The 17,490-nt window shown below is 34.5% G+C and overlaps 1 protein-coding gene across 3 annotated transcripts in view; it reads left to right on the top strand.

Moving 5' to 3' along the window:
* Rab40 (RAS oncogene family member Rab40) overlaps positions 1 to 15,971 on the top strand; it is a 166,234-nt gene extending 150,263 nt beyond the window's left edge. For 2 of the 3 annotated variants that reach the window (XM_090415439.1, XM_090415437.1), the window contains exons 6-7: positions 2,972 to 3,194; positions 15,439 to 15,971. In XM_090415439.1, the coding sequence (XP_090271565.1) occupies positions 2,972 to 3,194; positions 15,439 to 15,680 (465 nt within the window). In that variant the 3' untranslated portion in view covers positions 15,681 to 15,971. Of the gene's footprint in view, positions 1 to 2,971; positions 3,195 to 9,170; positions 9,335 to 15,438 lie in introns of all 3 variants that reach the window. The other variant, XM_090415440.1, reaches the window with a different exon arrangement.
* The last annotated feature ends 1,519 nt before the right edge of the window (positions 15,972 to 17,490 follow it).

The following is a 17,490-nucleotide window of genomic DNA, read 5'->3' on the forward strand; positions in this document are numbered from 1 at the left end:
GAATGTCCCTTTCTTTGGTTCAATCTGGAAAATAATGTCCCAAGCAATTACTTTTTCTGATTTCTGTGCATATTCTATGGCTGTATTTAAAATCCATATCAAAATATTCAAATTTTGCCAATGATAATCTAATTTCACCACAAAGCGTAAACTCTTTGTGCTTCTCACATAAATGGCATGCATGAAGCACATCTATTGTTCACTTGATTTTTATGCTTTCCATATCAAAAATTATATTAATTGATAAATTTAAGTATTCAGAGTTATCTTACAATTGATTTCATTGGACCAATTAAGATGAAGGCTGATGCACTATTCACTCTTAAAACTTTTATAATCCAATAAACAGTGCAATCACATGGTCAAATTGATGTGAATTTTGTAAAGTGGGTTGCATAAGCCACATGACAGCACACCCAACCTAAATGGGCATGTAGCACCACTGGTTCTAATATTTCTGACATTTTGACTTGGATGATTGTAAGTAGCATGGATATAATAAAGGTTTCATTTTGAAAAACTAAAAATTGTAAACTTACATCCAGCTGGCAAAGAATCAGTATATCTAATAAGGCTAATTGATTGGTTTTTTCCCCTCTTCTAAGATAAAATGAATTCTAGGAAGAATTCTGAAGATATGGTTGGTGATCCATTCCATATTGCAAAAACAACATATTTGTACCATACTGCAAGTTTAAGAGAAATGTCATTAAGCAGACAATCTTTGAAATGCTTCATGTAGTAGTTAGCAAGCATAGGAGGGGGGGGGGGGGGATAGAGAGAGGGAGGACTACTACCCATGGCTGGACCTTCAGTCTGCTGATACTTATATCAGCAGACTGAACTTGGATACTAAAATAACTGGAGTGGATAATAGTCAATGTTTGATGTCTGGAGGAAAACCTTTTTTAAGTAAATTAATAGTATCTGTCAAAGGAATTTTCATGAAAGTGATACTATATCAAGACTAATCATAATGAATATTACAAATTTTAGTTTTAAAATCCAGAATTCTTAATATGAGAAGTAGATTTTCCATTAACCACGCTACCGGCCAAGATCAAAGTTATCATGGATGCGAAATGCATATTAAAATTATAATACCATTGATATTCCATTGAAATATATGATGGATATGAAGCATATAAGGATGCGTATTTGATCCATAACAGCCGGTGAAGTGGTTATAGGAAGATAATAACTTGACAAGTATTTAAAAACCCTATATGTTAGGACAGCCAATGCAATGTACTGCAGGTCTTAATGGAACACCAGGCTTGAAACCAGACTTTGTTGGCAGTCTTAGGAATTTAATGAAGAGTTTGCTGACTTTAATGAGGAATTTTCTTACTTATGCTGTAGTGCCACTTTTTAAAATAATTCTGTTATAGCATTTCATTTTGTGTTTCATTGTTAACATGCTGAGGATGCCTTAGATACCAACATGAAAATTTTACTCAATTAAAATTATTTCTGTATAAGTTTGAGTTTCTTTAATTTCTACAAACATAATAGCATACAGTTCATTAAGATTTGTGCATAAGTAGCTGAAATATTTTACTTGTTCTGTAGGTTCTCCACTGAGAATGCAGTTCATGTTCTGCCTGTTTTCATAGTTTTGATCTTTTTTATTGCTAATCTTCATGCCAAATTTGTTATCTGTTATTCACTTAAGATCCTGGAGATGTGGATACTCGGACAGGGAAAAGATTATTATTTTATTTTATTTTTTTTTCTTATGTCGAGCCCATACACAGGAGGTTGGTTGGTCAACCTATAGTACATTAGTACCGTGTATGGGTAGTGGGTTGGGAAAGGAGGAATTTGTTTACATTTGATTTGAATGACTTTAAAATGTATTCCTTGAGAAACACAGCAGGTGGGAGACTGTTCCACAGTGTAGCAATTGCAGAGATGAAGGAAAAGAAACTTGTTCTGTTTGTTTCTAGGTGTACTATGAAGGGATGTTGTGCAGCAGCTGCACGTGTTCCAATGAGCTTAGTACTGAACGGAGGAATTATTGATGTTATTTCAGATGAGCATTTCCTATGGAAATATTTGTAGAATATACATACTGCAGAGACCATGTGTCTGTGTGAAAGTGGGGGGAGAGAGTTGGTAAGGGATGGATCATTGATAAGTCTAATTGCTCTCCTCAGTATTGAGTTGTGCATTTTGAGAGAGCTTTTAGGAGCCCCACCCCATATGTGGGAGCAGTATTTAATAGCTAGGTGGATTTGTGATTTGTATAATGTTAATACAAGAGATTAGAGGGAGACTGTGATTTAGGCAGTTGATGCAATTAAAAGTGTGTTATGAGATCAAAATATAACATCAAACAGTATTAGAAACATGATGTACGACTAATTTGAAGAAAATTTGTTATAAGTTAATAATGATGCCAACTTATGTATCCTACACCCCTTAAGAATACATATCAGGAATTTTGTGATGAACTTTCAAATTTCTCATCCGAAAATTTATTTAAGCATGCTATTGTCTCTTTCTTATGCAAAGGACTTACTTGTCAGAGAAAGAAACTTAGGTTTAAATCCCGATATGTTAAAATAATTCTGTTATTGCATTTCATTTTGTGTTCCATTGTTAACATACCGAGGATACCTTAGATACCATCATGAAAATTTTACGCAATTAAAATTATTTCTGCATTTGAGTTTCTTTAATTTCTGACATAAGTTTATATCATTAGACCTTCAGGTTAAGATATATTAGCCAGTCTTGATGGAAACTATATGATTGTTCTTGCCCAGAATAGTTGTCTGACAAGCACATGATTCGGCAGTTTATCTTATCTTGATTGATTATCTTATCCTCGTTAATATAAAGTTGATTGATGAATTTTGAACATTTTTAATAGATACTATGACTTAATTACTATAATATATAGGTATATTTTTTGTATTACTGGTCTGTTTCATGTGATTTTTGTAATAAAGAATTTCTTTTATAGCATGCCCCTGGAATTCCAAAAATCCTAATTGGAAACAGGTTGCATTTGGCATTTAAGAGACAAGTAAATGAAATGAATGCCGAAGTCTATTCAAGGAAGCACAACATGGTTTTCTTTGAAGTTAGCCCACTCTGTAATTACAATATTACAGAATCCTTTGTTGAGCTTTCTCGAATGGCATTACTCAGGAATGGAATGGAAAGGTTGTGGAGAAGCAACAAAGGTAAATTTCTTACTCAAGTCAGTTATTAATTTATACAACCATAGTTGATGCTATTTTAGTTTTGAGTTTTGATTAGTAGTTTGATGCTAGTCATCCCAGACAAAAATGTGACTTCAGTTTAAATATTCTCTAACAATGTGCATTTAAAAAATAAAGCTATCAGACTACATAAAGCACTAATTCTGTAATGTTATACATTTTCGTATTCTAACATTAACCATTTCTTAATGATTTAAGATCTAATTTGTTAGGTATGATACTTGACTCTCCAGTAAAAACCAAAACCAATTCTAGTCTCCCTATTCAAGTCATTTTAGAAACAATTACAAAAAAAAAAAAATTTAGCATTTAAAACAATCTACTTAAGTAAACTAGAGAAGAAACAATTAGTTTTTGTTGAAAATATTGTATGTTGTATTAGGTTGAACCAAATCAATCTCCTGATATGTACCCCCAGGGGGGGGTGTTCCGGTTACTATGACACCACTACAGGATTAAGTTACATTATTTTTAATCTCCTAGTCTTTGATCAAGTGCTTTATTTCTAACCCAACTCTCAGATTCAAAACTTCAAACTGTCTTGTATACTGCTAGTTTGGTGTTTTGGCTAATTTTTTCTCTTATTCCATATAAATTTATTCAGCTGACTATCCACCATACAGCTTTGCTTATTCTGTTCTCTATTTCCAAATTTAACCAGCTGTCTTCACTAAAAACTGTACCTAAATGGTTGAAATATTTGACTTGTTCTGTGGATCTCCATTCAGAATACAGCTGAAATTTTCTAATCTCATGCTTATTTCCATAGTTGGTCTTTTTTTTTCTTGCTGATTTTCATGCCATATTTGTCATCATCAAATTCCTGATGTATCCTCAAAGGGTATGGAGGATATTATGATAGTACTACATGAAGAACTTATGTCATTACTAACTTTCTATCAATAGTTTTCTTATAAACTCAATCTGTCAAAACTCCAACATTATCAGAATTTATATTTCTGTCTTCTAAGGCACTTTTTACTGTATCAGTCCACCTATATCTTGGTCTTCTTCTTTGTCTTTTTCCTGCCAACCTGCCAAAGAACACTTGTTTTGCTAATCTTTCCTCTACCATTCTGTTTAAGTCACATACCACCTGAGATTAGCTCTGCTAACACATTCCTGGATGCTAACAATGCCAAATTATTTTCTAATATCCTTGTTTTTAATATGATATTGCCATCCATTGAAGCTATCTCTCCATGCCCCTAATCTTTCTCAGGACTCATATCTATGGTCTCTAGTCTTTGAACACTGTTTTGTATACAGCTAATTTACATCAAATGAACTTCCTGTATTTCCTTCAGTTCTAGCTGCTGACTGATAACTTAAATACAGACTATGCATTGCTCTGTATATGTTCCATTCACCCCATATAATTGAAGTATTTTGAAATGCTTTTCTCTGGGCACCTTATCGTATGCCTTTTCCACATCTACAAAACTTAATTACAGATCCTTATCATATTCGCAAACCACAAATTCTCAAGTATTTGTCTTATCATGAAAATCGGTGACCTCTATTTAGCCTGAACCCAGCTTGTTCTTCGAGTTTCTCTTTTCAAGTATGCTTGCATAAATCTTACATGGAACACTTAGTAGATAAATTTCTCTGTAATTCTCACATTTAGCTTTATTCCATTTTTTTTTTTTTTATAGATGTGCACTATGAGAGCTCTACTCCAATCATCGGGAATTCAACCTTCTGACCAAGTCCTCTGAATTATGCAGTGTATCCTCTGCAAAACTTGTGTACCTCCATACTTAAGAATTTCTGGTTGAGTATCATCTACTCCAGCTGCCTTTCCTCATTTCAAGTTTCTTGTAGCTTTTTTACATCAAGTAGTGATATTATAAATGTTCTGTATTTGTTACCCTGCTTTTTTTTTTTTTTTTTGTTAGACTTCGTGAGATGTCGTAGATGGTTGACTGCCATCATTTATATATTTCTACTATATTTTATGTTCTCACGCTTTACAGTCTGACAAAGTTATTTGTTTTATGACTGTGTCAGTTAGATCATGTATTGAGTGCGAGATTATAAGATTTTAAACTAAAGACAAAGCAGATATCGTTAGCATTCCCCTCTTATGTTAACCTTTACGTTTAATTAGTCGTGGCTTGATTATTGATCACCTAAACTTTATCATATGCAGGTTCAAAATTTTCAGGATATAGTGCATTGGCAGAAGCAGTCCAATTTGTTTACAAACCGTTTAATTAAATCAAAAAGGAATACTTATAGTTTGATTCACATTAACACACGCAAAATTGCATTACAATTCTTTGTTTTCAATTCTTTCTAATTCAGACTTAGTTTTTAACTTCAAATCTTTTAAAGCTAAATCACAATCTTGAATATCATGCCAGTCATATGTACACTAAGGGTCAAAGCTGTACAACTGAGAGGAGACCTCCACATAGCCTTTAAAGGAATGCAGAGAACCGACCAGGGCTTCTGACCTAATGTCCAATCCTCACCTTCTTGCGGTGCATCCTGTTGGGTATCTACTTGGATACTGAACGAATGAGGATGGGCTGGCAATTTGGGATTTAGCCGACCAAATTGTATTCTTATTGGTTAAACCAAAATAAAAAATGATGGTACAACATGACAAAATTTCATGCCAGGTGGGGCGTCTCCCGGTTAAACAAGGCCCCCGTTGTTTTTACCAGGGCGAACAGCGAAAAGTCAACTACTGCAACAAATCTGAAAACACACCCCAACTCAACTTCACCAGAGTTAAAGATCGGTACTATCAACATAAGAAGCCTGAATGGCAAAGAAATGGAGCTAGCTGAGGAATTAGATAAGTAGCAGATTGACATTATAGGAGTGACTGAAACAAAAAAAGATAAAACTGGTGAGATCTTTCTGAGCAAGAAATACAAAATGTTATATTCAGGCAATGACAATCAAGGAAAAGAAGGAATAGCCATAGTATTCAACACAAAATATGAGGCTAATCTTCTTGAATGGCAGTCAGTCTCAAGTAGAGTAATGTGGGCAAATATGAGAATGGAGAACTGGACAATGAGACTTATTTGTGCCTATAGTCCAATAGAAGGTTCTACTAGGGTAGAAGTGGAGGAATTTTTTGAGGCTTTAGAAAAAGCAACTGACACAATGTAAAAGGAAAAGTTGGTCCTTGTTGCTGATCTACATAGCAGAGTAGGAAATGATTGTGAGACATACAAAAATATTTTTGGAAAATTTGGAGAAAAGAGCAAAGCTAATAATAATGGCAAATATCTGTTGGATTTCTGCTCAGGACATGGACTGGTTATTACTAACACCATGTTCCAACATAAAAAATGCACAAATTCACATGGAGAGAAGAGGCAAGGAATAAGAAAAGTCTCATTGACTGTGTTATTGTTGATAGAGATGTTTTCTCCCTGGTGCAGGACACCAGAGTGTACAGAGGATTTGAAATTGGAAGTGATCACTATTTAGTCTTGAGTAGGATAAAATTGAATTTCATATTGAAAAGAATAACATGTAAGAAAGTTTTAAAGCGAATAAAAGTTGAGTAGCTCTCAGATGTGAACTGTAGACTAAAATACACAAAGTTTATTGAAGAGAAAATGAAAGAGTTTGAGAACAGGAATCAAACCTTGGAGATACAGCTACAGAGGCATGTGTTGAAGTTGTCTGCAATAATAGAAAAATTAGAACTCCATGGTGGACACAGAAAGTTAGAGGCAGTGAAGGAAAAGAAGATATCAAAGCATATCTTCTTTTCCTTCAAATATCAAAAGTTCCTGGCAAATAAGTCAGTTTGTGCTCTTAGAGAATACAGAGACAAATGCAAGAATGCCAAACAGTGTGTAAAACTAGCTAAACAAAAGTCATGGGAGGACTTTGGCAAGAATATAGAAAATAAATATCAAGATGGTGGCAAAATATTCTGGAGGTTGTTGAAGAAGCTTAGGAATGGAGGAAAGAGTACTGTAAAAGGAGTTAGAGATGATAAATGTGACATGAAAACGGGAGAAAAAGATATCCTTGAAGTATGGAGTAATTACTTTGAAAAACTGCTAAATGAAACTAGCAGTGATGACAGCACAGTTGTAAAAAACACTGACCAGGCATGCAGTCAGGAATACATATCCATGCTTGAAATGTGGAAAGGCAGGAGGAGTAGATGATATTTGACCAGAAATGCTGAAATATGGTATAAAAGTCTTACAGTGGCTGTACTGCGTAGTTCAGAAAGCCTGGACAGAGGGACGAATTTCCGATGATTGGAGTAGAGCTCTCATAGTACCCGTATATAAAAAGGAAAATAAAACTGAATGTGAGAGTTACAGAGGTATTTCCCTACTGAGTGTTTCTGGCAAGATCTATGCAAGTATACTTGAGAAATGGTTGAGAAGAATTGTGGAAGAAAAGCTTGGTGAAGAACAAGCTGGATTCAGGCCAAATAGAGGCTGTCAGTATCAGATCTTCACTTTACGACAGATAGTTGAGAAAGCATGGGAATATAACAAAGATCTGTATTTTAACTTTTGTCGATCTGGAAAAGGCATATGACAAGGTGCCAAGGGATAAGCTATTCAATACGCTACAGTTATATGGTGCCAATGGGGCATTATCTCAAGTAATACTTAGTCTTTTTTGAGTTGTAAGTCAGCAGTTAGAATTGAAGGAAGCATAGGAATATGGTTTAATGTTAAATCTGGTGTGAGACAAGGATGTACATTATCCCCTTTGTTATTCGTTATCTATATGGATCACATTATGAAGGAAAGTGGTATTAAACATGATATCAAAATGGTAGATGTCACCTCTTTGCTTTATGCAGATGATGTTATACTTCTAAATAAATCCGCTACAAGTCTGCAAGATTCTCTGACTAAATTGAATAACTGTTGTAATAGATATGGTATAAAGGTTAGCAATAAAAAGACAAAGACAATGAAAATAGACAGAATCATTGAAAATGTCAACTGTGTTGTGAATGGAGAACCTGTGGAACAAGTAAAATATTTCAGTTACTTAGACACAATTTTTAGTGATGATGGTAAATTAAATATAGAAATAGACAACAGAATCAGCAAAGCTGGTATGGTGGGTAGTCAGTTGAATAAATTCATATGGAATAAGAGAGAAATTAGTCGGAACACTAAATTAGCTGTATACAAGACATGAGTTGTAAGTCAGCAGTTTTAACTTATGGATCTGAGAGCTGGGTCAGAAGTAAAACACTTGACCAAAGACTAGAGACCGCAGATATGAGAGTCATCAGAAAGATTATAGGCATGAACAGATGGCATCAATGGCAATATAATATTAAAAACGAGGATATTAGGAAAGAACTTGACATTGTCAGCACCCAGAATGCATTAGCAGAGCTAATCTGAGGTGGTATGGTCATTTAAACAGAATGGGCGAAGAAAGATAGCAAAACAAGTATTCTCTGTCAGGTTGGCAGCAAAACGACCCAGAGGAAGACCAAGATATAGGTGGATTGATACGGTACAAAGTGCCTTAGACGATAGAAATATAAGATCTGATGATGTTGGAGTCTTGACAAGTAACAGGCTGATTTGGAGGAAAATTGTAGAGAGGAAGTTAGTACTACATGAAAAAAATTACATCATTACTATCATATCAATGTAACCACTAAACAGACACACTTGATGTACATTCTTCTTCGGAATTATCACATCAGTACTTAAAGTTCTCGTTCAGCGCTGCCTTTTACATAATCTTTTGTTCACACAAAAATGGTCCTGTGCTTTTTTTCCTTCTGCTGGCTCGTTCTTGATTTCCACTAAATTTCTTTATCTGAGTCAATTATTCTGTGCTGTTTAGGACCCTTCACGGGGCAGCAATGTGTAGCCCTTTCCTAACAAGACAATTAACACTATTGATCCAGGTAGGATTCAATCTAGAACCCTCTAACATGTGATGCTTCTTTTTCGACAATAGAACCCATGTTGGTGGACCCAGGTAAGAGAAACTTCTCTCTCTCGATTACTGACATCAGACCTCATGTGGCTGTGGACCAGGCAAGAGAAGAGTTGGAAAAACTAAGATTCACAATGCTTCTCTTTCAACTACTGACAACGGACCTCACATAGCGGCGAACCCAGGTAAGAGAAAGTTGAGAACCCTAAGATAAAGCTTTTCTCAATGTCTCACCTTATAAAGGCTCGGAATTTCGTTGTACGCATGCAAGAGTCTCTAGAAATTTCCCTATATGATCATATGTTGTCATTCAGACATGATGTCATACTGCACACGTCTTTTGAAATTACCATACATGGACATGAGTTAAAGCAGTACATAATGATGTCATGCACCGGCTCATGCTTAGATTATTACAAACACAAGATTTTACAGATAAAATTGACATTTTTTTTAAGTGTAATCCCCTTAGAAAAACATGTAAAAGCGCACATGATAAGTTACGTATTGAGATTTTACAGTGATATGCATTCCTCTTATAAATTTTCTACTACATTTCTGTCACTGCTTAGTTCATTTAAGTCTTTCAAGGTAATTACTCCAGACATCTAGGATATCCTTATCTTCAGTTTTCATGTCATCTTTAATTCCTTTTACAGTACCCTTTCCTCCATTTCGAAGCTTTTTGAGTAGCGTCGAATTCGCAATAATTATTTATTGTGAATTCGATGAATAAATAATTATTTTTATTGATACAAAATTAATAACGGAAAAAAACTCACGTACAAAGATTATTTAACAGTATAATTTTCGCCTGTGTGTCACAGGCATCTTCAGTACATTAAGCTCAAATTAAACAATAACTGACAATTCCAAAAAAGGCCACCCAAGTAGCTGGTGTAAGATAACTAAAAAGGTCAATAACTTTCCTAAAAAATAAAATAAAAATTAATTAATTAAAAAAATATCAATACAATAAAAAGTTAGGAAAGATTAGCTGATTTGTAAAGTACTATCTCCGATAAAGGGGATAGACGCAAGCCGTCGGATCTGTTTAAGTTAGTAGAATGAAGTAGAGTTTCACATGTTTCTTTATAAAGGCGTACCATGAGAAACTGGCTTTTGTGAAGAACTCTTGTCTTTCTCCAATGAACTCTGTGTCTAGTGAAGATGGCATGTTCTGCAAGTCCAGACTTTTCAGGTTTAAAGTATTCAATATAAGATTGGTGTTCTTCTATCCGAATAGAGGCAGATCTTCCCGTTTGTCCGAAATAAGATAATCCACAAGAGCACGGAATCTGGTAGACACCTGGATGATTAAGATGTCGAAGCTTGCCCTTAGGAGAAGTGAGAAAGGTGGAGATTTTTCTAAACGGTCAAAAAGGCAACAAAGATATTCAGTGGTTTTAAAACTTTTGCTATACGTTCACTGATGCCTTGTACATAAGGGATAGTAATGCGCATTATTTCTTCTGTGTTTGAAGAGGAAGACATTAAAACTACTCAAAGTTCTTTTAATGAAGCAATTCTTATAACCATTAGATAGAAAGGAAGAAGTTATATATTGTAGTTCTTTCTGTAAAAGATCGTCTGAAGAACAAAAGGAGAGGGCCCGATGAACCTGTGTTTTAATAGTTCCTGCCTTTTGAAGAACACCAATCTTATGTTGAATACTTTAAACCTGAAAAGTCTGGACTTGCAGAACATGCCATCTTCACTAGACACAGAGTTCATTGGAGAAAGAAGAGTTCTTCACAAAAGTCAGTTTGTCATGGAACGCCTTTATAAAGAAACGTGAAACTCTACTTCATTCTCCTAACTTAAACAGATCCGACGGCTTACGTCTATCCCCTTTATGGGAAATAGTACTTTACAAATCAGCTAATCTTTCCTAGCTTTTTATTGTATTGATTTTTTTTTTAAATTAATTTATTTTTTATTTTATTTTATTTATTTTTAGGAAAGTTATTGACCTTTTTAGTTATCTTACACCAGCTACTTAGGTGGCGCTTTTTGGAATTGTCAGTTATTTTTTAATTTGAGCTTAATGTACTGAAGATGCCTGTGACACACAGGCGAAAATTATACTATTAAATAATCTTTGTACATGAGTTTTTTCCGTTATTAATTTTGTATCGATATGTCTACTCACAGTATACCTCTTTTAAAACTTAATTATTTTTATTGTTGCAAATGTTTTGACCAGAAGCTAACTGGTCATCATCATAATTGCAAGGTTAAGCTAGAACAAAGAATGTTAATCCTATTTACAGAGCTGAGCCACAAACTGGAATGCCACCTTGTAGGTGGTTACAAAATAAAATAAGATTACATTTCAAGCCAAAATTAATTGATTTGAAATAAAAATTAAATTTAGATAATGAATTGAATGACACTGCATTATATTTAAAAAGTGGAGGAGGGAATGCACTATTACTTGCCATTTATTGAGGATGACTCTCCCAAATCTTGGCAATGTAAAGGCAATCCTTCCGATTTAAACTTGGGTAGTGTTAGAAGTGCTTCAGCTTTCTCTTTAAATAATCCTTCAAATCTAAACCTGAACCAATGTAAAAGGAGAGTATTGCACCAGAGGATATTGTGGTCAGTGTCCACTCCATGCTGAGCAACGCCAGATTTCTCATATTTTATATCAACGAAATTGATGTACTAGTAGTTATTTTTCAACAGAACATCCATTTTGTCCAAAGTACGAGTGGAGGCACTCACTGAATTTTGTAAACACTAGGAAATGGGAGAGAGCTGTTTATATTTAATGGATGGTAACCAACAGAAGATTTTGTTGATAAGGAAAATGTAGGAACTAAATTGTATTTTTTTTATGATCTTAGCAAGCAATTGTCTCGGAGATGCCTCCAAGATATGAGATATGGACTTGCCATACGTTTTTATGTATGGCAAGTCCTGGACACTTAAAACCAAACCAGGGGATTGGTTTTAAGTGTCCAGGATGCATTTAAACTTCCTTGAGATGAAGCCATTCTGTAATGATGCAGTGGGTGATATTCAATTTTTATTAGAGAGCTTAGAAATTGGAGCAAATAACATGTGCTCTATTGAGTATAGATTTGAAGATGCCAAGTTTTTAACATGTATGATGTGCTGAATCTTGTACGTAGTGACCTGTAAAGGTAGGTTTATGGTTAACAACTGTCACGAGTATTCCAAATAGGGTATGGGAGAGGACATCCAGGAAGGCTAATTTCCCATCCTTTTCTTTTTCCATGCTGAAACCTATGCATGGTTGAAAGCTATTGATTTTGGTTGTTAAAAAGGTACTCTGAGATTGTTCTGAGTTTGGCCAGGTGGCAAGCACATCATCCACATATCGTACCCAAAGAAATGAAAGTTGGTATTGTATTGAAAAGCATAGGGATTCCTACAAGATGATGCTCTTAATAGAAATTAGCTAGTGCAGGTGACAAGGGGCTTCCCATAGTGGTTCTTTCAATCAGTTTGTAGGATTATTTTCTGCAGATGAGTGCCTAAAAACTTTGAACAGTTCAACTGTCTGATGGTAACTCCTCTAACAGTCAGAGAGTCAGCCAGAGGTACACTGGTAAATAAGGACTGGATATCAAAGTGGTACCATTAGGTTTATAGGCTGTGAAAGGTTAAGTTTTTTATTTTTTTGTCAGAAATTCTGATAATTTTTCACAGAAGCCCATGTAGCAAGTATGGCAAGCTTAATAGATCGGCTAGGAATTTGGCTGAGTAATAGGTGGGAGCATCTATATAATCAACTATGGGTCTGAGTTGAACTCCTTCCTTATAGATTTGGTAGACCATAAAAATGTGTGGCTCTACCAAAATAGGTCTTCAGTTTTTTTTATTGTGTCTTTGTCCAAACTGATCAATTTGAGTAAAGAATTAAGTTTGTTGAGTTGACTATTGGTAAGGTTCTTAGTAATCTGGTAAGTGGACTGATCTTGTAACAGAAGTGAAATTTTTTCTGTTTACTCAGTGGTATCCAAGATCACCACAGCTTTTACATTTGTCTGCTTTGGTTATAGTTAGCTAGTTGTTATGCCACAAGGATTTTAGGGCCTTGATTTCAGCTAGAGATCAGTGAGAGAGGAAGTTTAGCTCTGAGTAGTACAATTCTATAGTGCCTAAAAAAAATTCCATACCTAGATTTCCTACACAACATTGAGAGGAACCTAACCACCCTCTCAAGTGATGACAGTAATAAACTCTAACTAGAAGTCTCCTCAGTTCTACTCATAGCTAAGCTTATCTGTAGCTGAAATCAGGGCTCTCACTTTGACATTACCAGTTCACTATAACAAAAGCTGTGGCATAACAGAAGAAAATGAGACATGTAAGTATAAATTTGCTTACTGTATGTTGTAATCTGTAGAAATTTACATAGAAATAATGTTACATGTATATTATTGCATGTTTGCTTATCGTAGTGTTCTTATGCCATACACCAGTACAGCATGCAAGCACTGTAGCAATGCAGTCATTTTGTCATTTGGGTTTCAGTTTGAATCTTGGTAATAAGTATGGTTGTTAGTTGTCAGTTTTTAGAACAGTTGTCACTGGGTAACAAGAACACTAGCAGGGAAGAGGGGGAGAGCTGGAAAGGGAAAAAAAACTAGAGTTAAGTTCTATGAGCTTGGAAAAGTTTATGTATATTTATTACTGTTCTTCAATTATTAATTTCACAGTTCCTCCTTGAGTAGATAATTATAATTATTCTTATTATTGTACAGGCCCCTCCATGGAGTCCAAAGACTCATCATGGAAGACAAAAACTATCCAAACAATCTGTAATACCTTTCCTTAAACTCATTAACCAAGTGCTCACAACTGACACTAGTAATAACCCATTCCATTCATTCACCACTCTCCAAGTGAAAAATATAGTCCTCGCATCCCTACTAACCATGCCTTTACTCAACTTCTGTGGATAACCTTGTTCTGCATCCTTTAGCCAAGTTCAGACATTTCTCCTGCATCAATCCTACTTTATGTAACTTAAATGCTTCTGTCATTTCCCCTATCTTTTGCCCATCAATCAACTTCTGCAATCCACATACCCTCAATCTATCCTCATAGGAAATAGACCACTCGCCTCTGAATCTTCTCCAACGCTTCCACATCCCAAGAAACCCAGGAGACCAAACTTGTGCACAGCAATCCAGATGTGGACATATCAAGTCTTAAGTGGAATAACTTATCTCTACTTGTTAGTGTGTGCTTTAATAAGACCTCAGTGAAATTCATCTTCCACCTAAGGACAGTCGCAAACATTTGTTGCCAAGTTGGGATTTGAACATGTAGTCTTCTGGTTGGAGAGTAGGGGTGTGTTACCCACTCAATTGTACCTGCAAATTATGCATTAAACTGTTGTTTGCGTTTTCTTTATATTCATATTTTGCTATCCTAGCAGAAGAGAAAAGAGAATGGAAACATACGAGAGAAGATTTTCACCATAATAGCATAAAAGTTTGTGTATGTGTGTCCTTAAGTGAATTGAGGTACATTATGTTGGAACATGGTGAAAGAAAGCTAGCATATTCTGGAAGTGAATGAAGTAACTAATATTGGTGTTTCATCACTTGATGCAGGTCACGAAATCATACAACCACACATTTTATACTTGATCTGTTTATATATATATCTAAAAAATAATTAAAAAAAAAATCACGATTGTGACTGTTTTTCTTCCAAAGAGTGCTTTATAGAACTGATAAAAACTCAATGTTTTGTTGTAAATCTAATTATACCTAAAATATAATGCAAGGTTTTGATTACTCTAATTATTCTATAACAAAGTAATACTAGTATATCTAATCTAAATTTCCATTCAGCTCATCAACTAAACAGTAGTTTTTGATCATTTGATGAGCTTGAATGCAAATTTAGATTAGATATACTAGTATTACTTTGTTATAGAATAATTAGGGTAATCAAAACCTTGCATTATATTTTAGGTATAATTTATATAATTCTGTAACAGTCATATTAGTATGACTGGTACAGAATAATTAGAACAAGAATATTACTACTATTTTAATATTTATTTTTATATATCTGCTGGAAATCTCTTTTCTTTTACTTAATAAAGAACATCTTTTTTTGTTGTTTTTTAACTACTTATGTTAGCAGTTAAAAGGTTAAACTGCTTGTCTAATTATTGAGGAAGTTTATCATGACATTAATAGAAAAAGCAAAATATGAAATAATATTTTATTTCAACAAACTACTTAATTACCTATCTATTAATGAATGATAGCTGATTCTGTTTTGTTTGTTTCAGTTCTGTCCTTACAGGAACTGTGTTGCAGAGCAATTGTGGCCAGGACAACAGTGTATAGTATTGAGCAACTTCCTCTGCCACCAGCACTCAAGTCCTGCCTGAAATCGTATTCTATGACTACTTACAAATCCAGGCCTCATATTCGAACTTCACATGACAAATCATTAAAAAAGTCCAAACATTTACATCATCCTTGTGACTCTCTCACCTCACAGTGCCGCAGGAGTTGTTGTATATCCTAGCCTCATTTTGCTCAAAAAATGAGAAGTGGACATTGCCACCATACCGATGCCAATGTAGAAAGCTTTCATAATGCATATCTTATATATGAAGATGTGACATGTAATTGTTTACAGTCCCATCCTTTTTATATGCTGTGACATTGTGTGGGTGTTTGTAAGAAGTAAATGACTAGAAATGATCAGACCGTATCATGTGTATTATATAATGCTGAATTTTAAATTGAATTATTGTTTTGTCTTAATGTATAGTCACATATTTTACAATAAAATATAAAAATTTTATTAGGTAAATATTTTAATATTTCATTGTGTGTTTGTGTGTGTGTTCATTAAACAGCAAATCAGCATAACTTAAATTATCATTCTAAATAATCATGATTCCAGACTGATATAATTATAATTTCATTCCAGTTATGCAAAATAGGGGAGCAGTGTAAGATGAGACAGTTTTTCACTTTTTACAAAAACAATTTATATTGCATCTCTTTTGATGGCAGTGCTCCATGCTTCTTGATCCTTTCCTTATAAATTTTAGTAATCAGAAATGACATCTAAGAATTGCATCCTATCGAAGGGAAAAAAAAGTCCATCCTATCATTCTTCTATTTATTATGTTTAATGGTCTGTTACAATTAACTTGGCTTTCATAATCCTGATTTTGATGGTGTTATGCATGTATTTTCTGGGTGGTTTATTTTGCAAGAAGAAAAACCTGAACAATTTCCAAAGTGCTGCCACTTTCAATATATGAAACTAGCTGACTCACTTTCAGCTGGAAAGCCTTTAAATATTCACATCCTACACAGGATTTGAACCAGATTATCCCAACAAACTAGAGAGGGCACTGTTTTCATAAACAATAAGTACTTGGCTAATAGAAAAAGTTAAGAAGTGAAATCATACATCTATATGTCACTGTTAATAAAGGTGCCATATGCTATACCATTGTGTACTATCAAAAAAAAAAAAAAAAAAGCTAATGTAACATGTATATACTTTACTTATTACGTTAAGTGTCATCATTATCTGGTGTATACCCTTAAATGGTGTAATTTTAACAGAACCTGTGACATAGTAATTGAGAGAGAAAAAAACACTTTAGACATGGTAAATAAGTTAATGACATTAGCACTTTTTTTTAACCAGAGCTAATAGTACAAATAACTAGCATTACATCAGCAGTGCTAGTTATTTCATTTTTATGGCACAAAGTTGGCAATGTGTATGAAGATCTGTCCTTCTTGCATAATGTCTGGTTCTCAAACGGACCTACAAGTTTCTTGGTTTCTCAAGATATGAATTTGTCCAAGAGAAACCTCTTCACAGTGAGAAGGTCACTGCAGGGTGTGCAGTTTCTAGCCATGGCATAATTGGGCCCTGCTTCATTGAAGAAGGTGGGGTAACCTTGAATGCTACATCAAGAATGTCATCATCATCATCAAATACCCTCAAGGGGTGTACAGGATATGATAGTACTACATGAAAAGAAATTACATCATTATTAATTTCCTATCTACAATTTTCCTCCAAATCAGTCTGTTACTTGTCAACACTCCAACATTATCAGATCTTATATTTCTATCGTCTAAAGCACTTTGTACTGTATCAATCCACCTATATCTTGGTCTTCCTCTGGGTCGTTTTGCTGCCAACCTGGCAGAGAACACTTGTTTTGCTAATCTTTCCTCGCCCATTCTGTTTAAGTGACCATACCACCTGAGATTAGCTCTGCTAACGCATTCCTGGATGCTGACAATGTCAAGTTCTTTCCTAATATCCTCGTTTTTAATATGATACTACCATTGATGCC

Source organism: Typopeltis vanoorti, chromosome 3 (genome assembly GCF_054136105.1).
Source record: "Typopeltis vanoorti isolate ZY-2024b chromosome 3, IOZ_Tvanoo_1.0, whole genome shotgun sequence".
Lineage (NCBI taxonomy): Eukaryota > Metazoa > Arthropoda > Arachnida > Uropygi > Thelyphonidae > Typopeltis > Typopeltis vanoorti.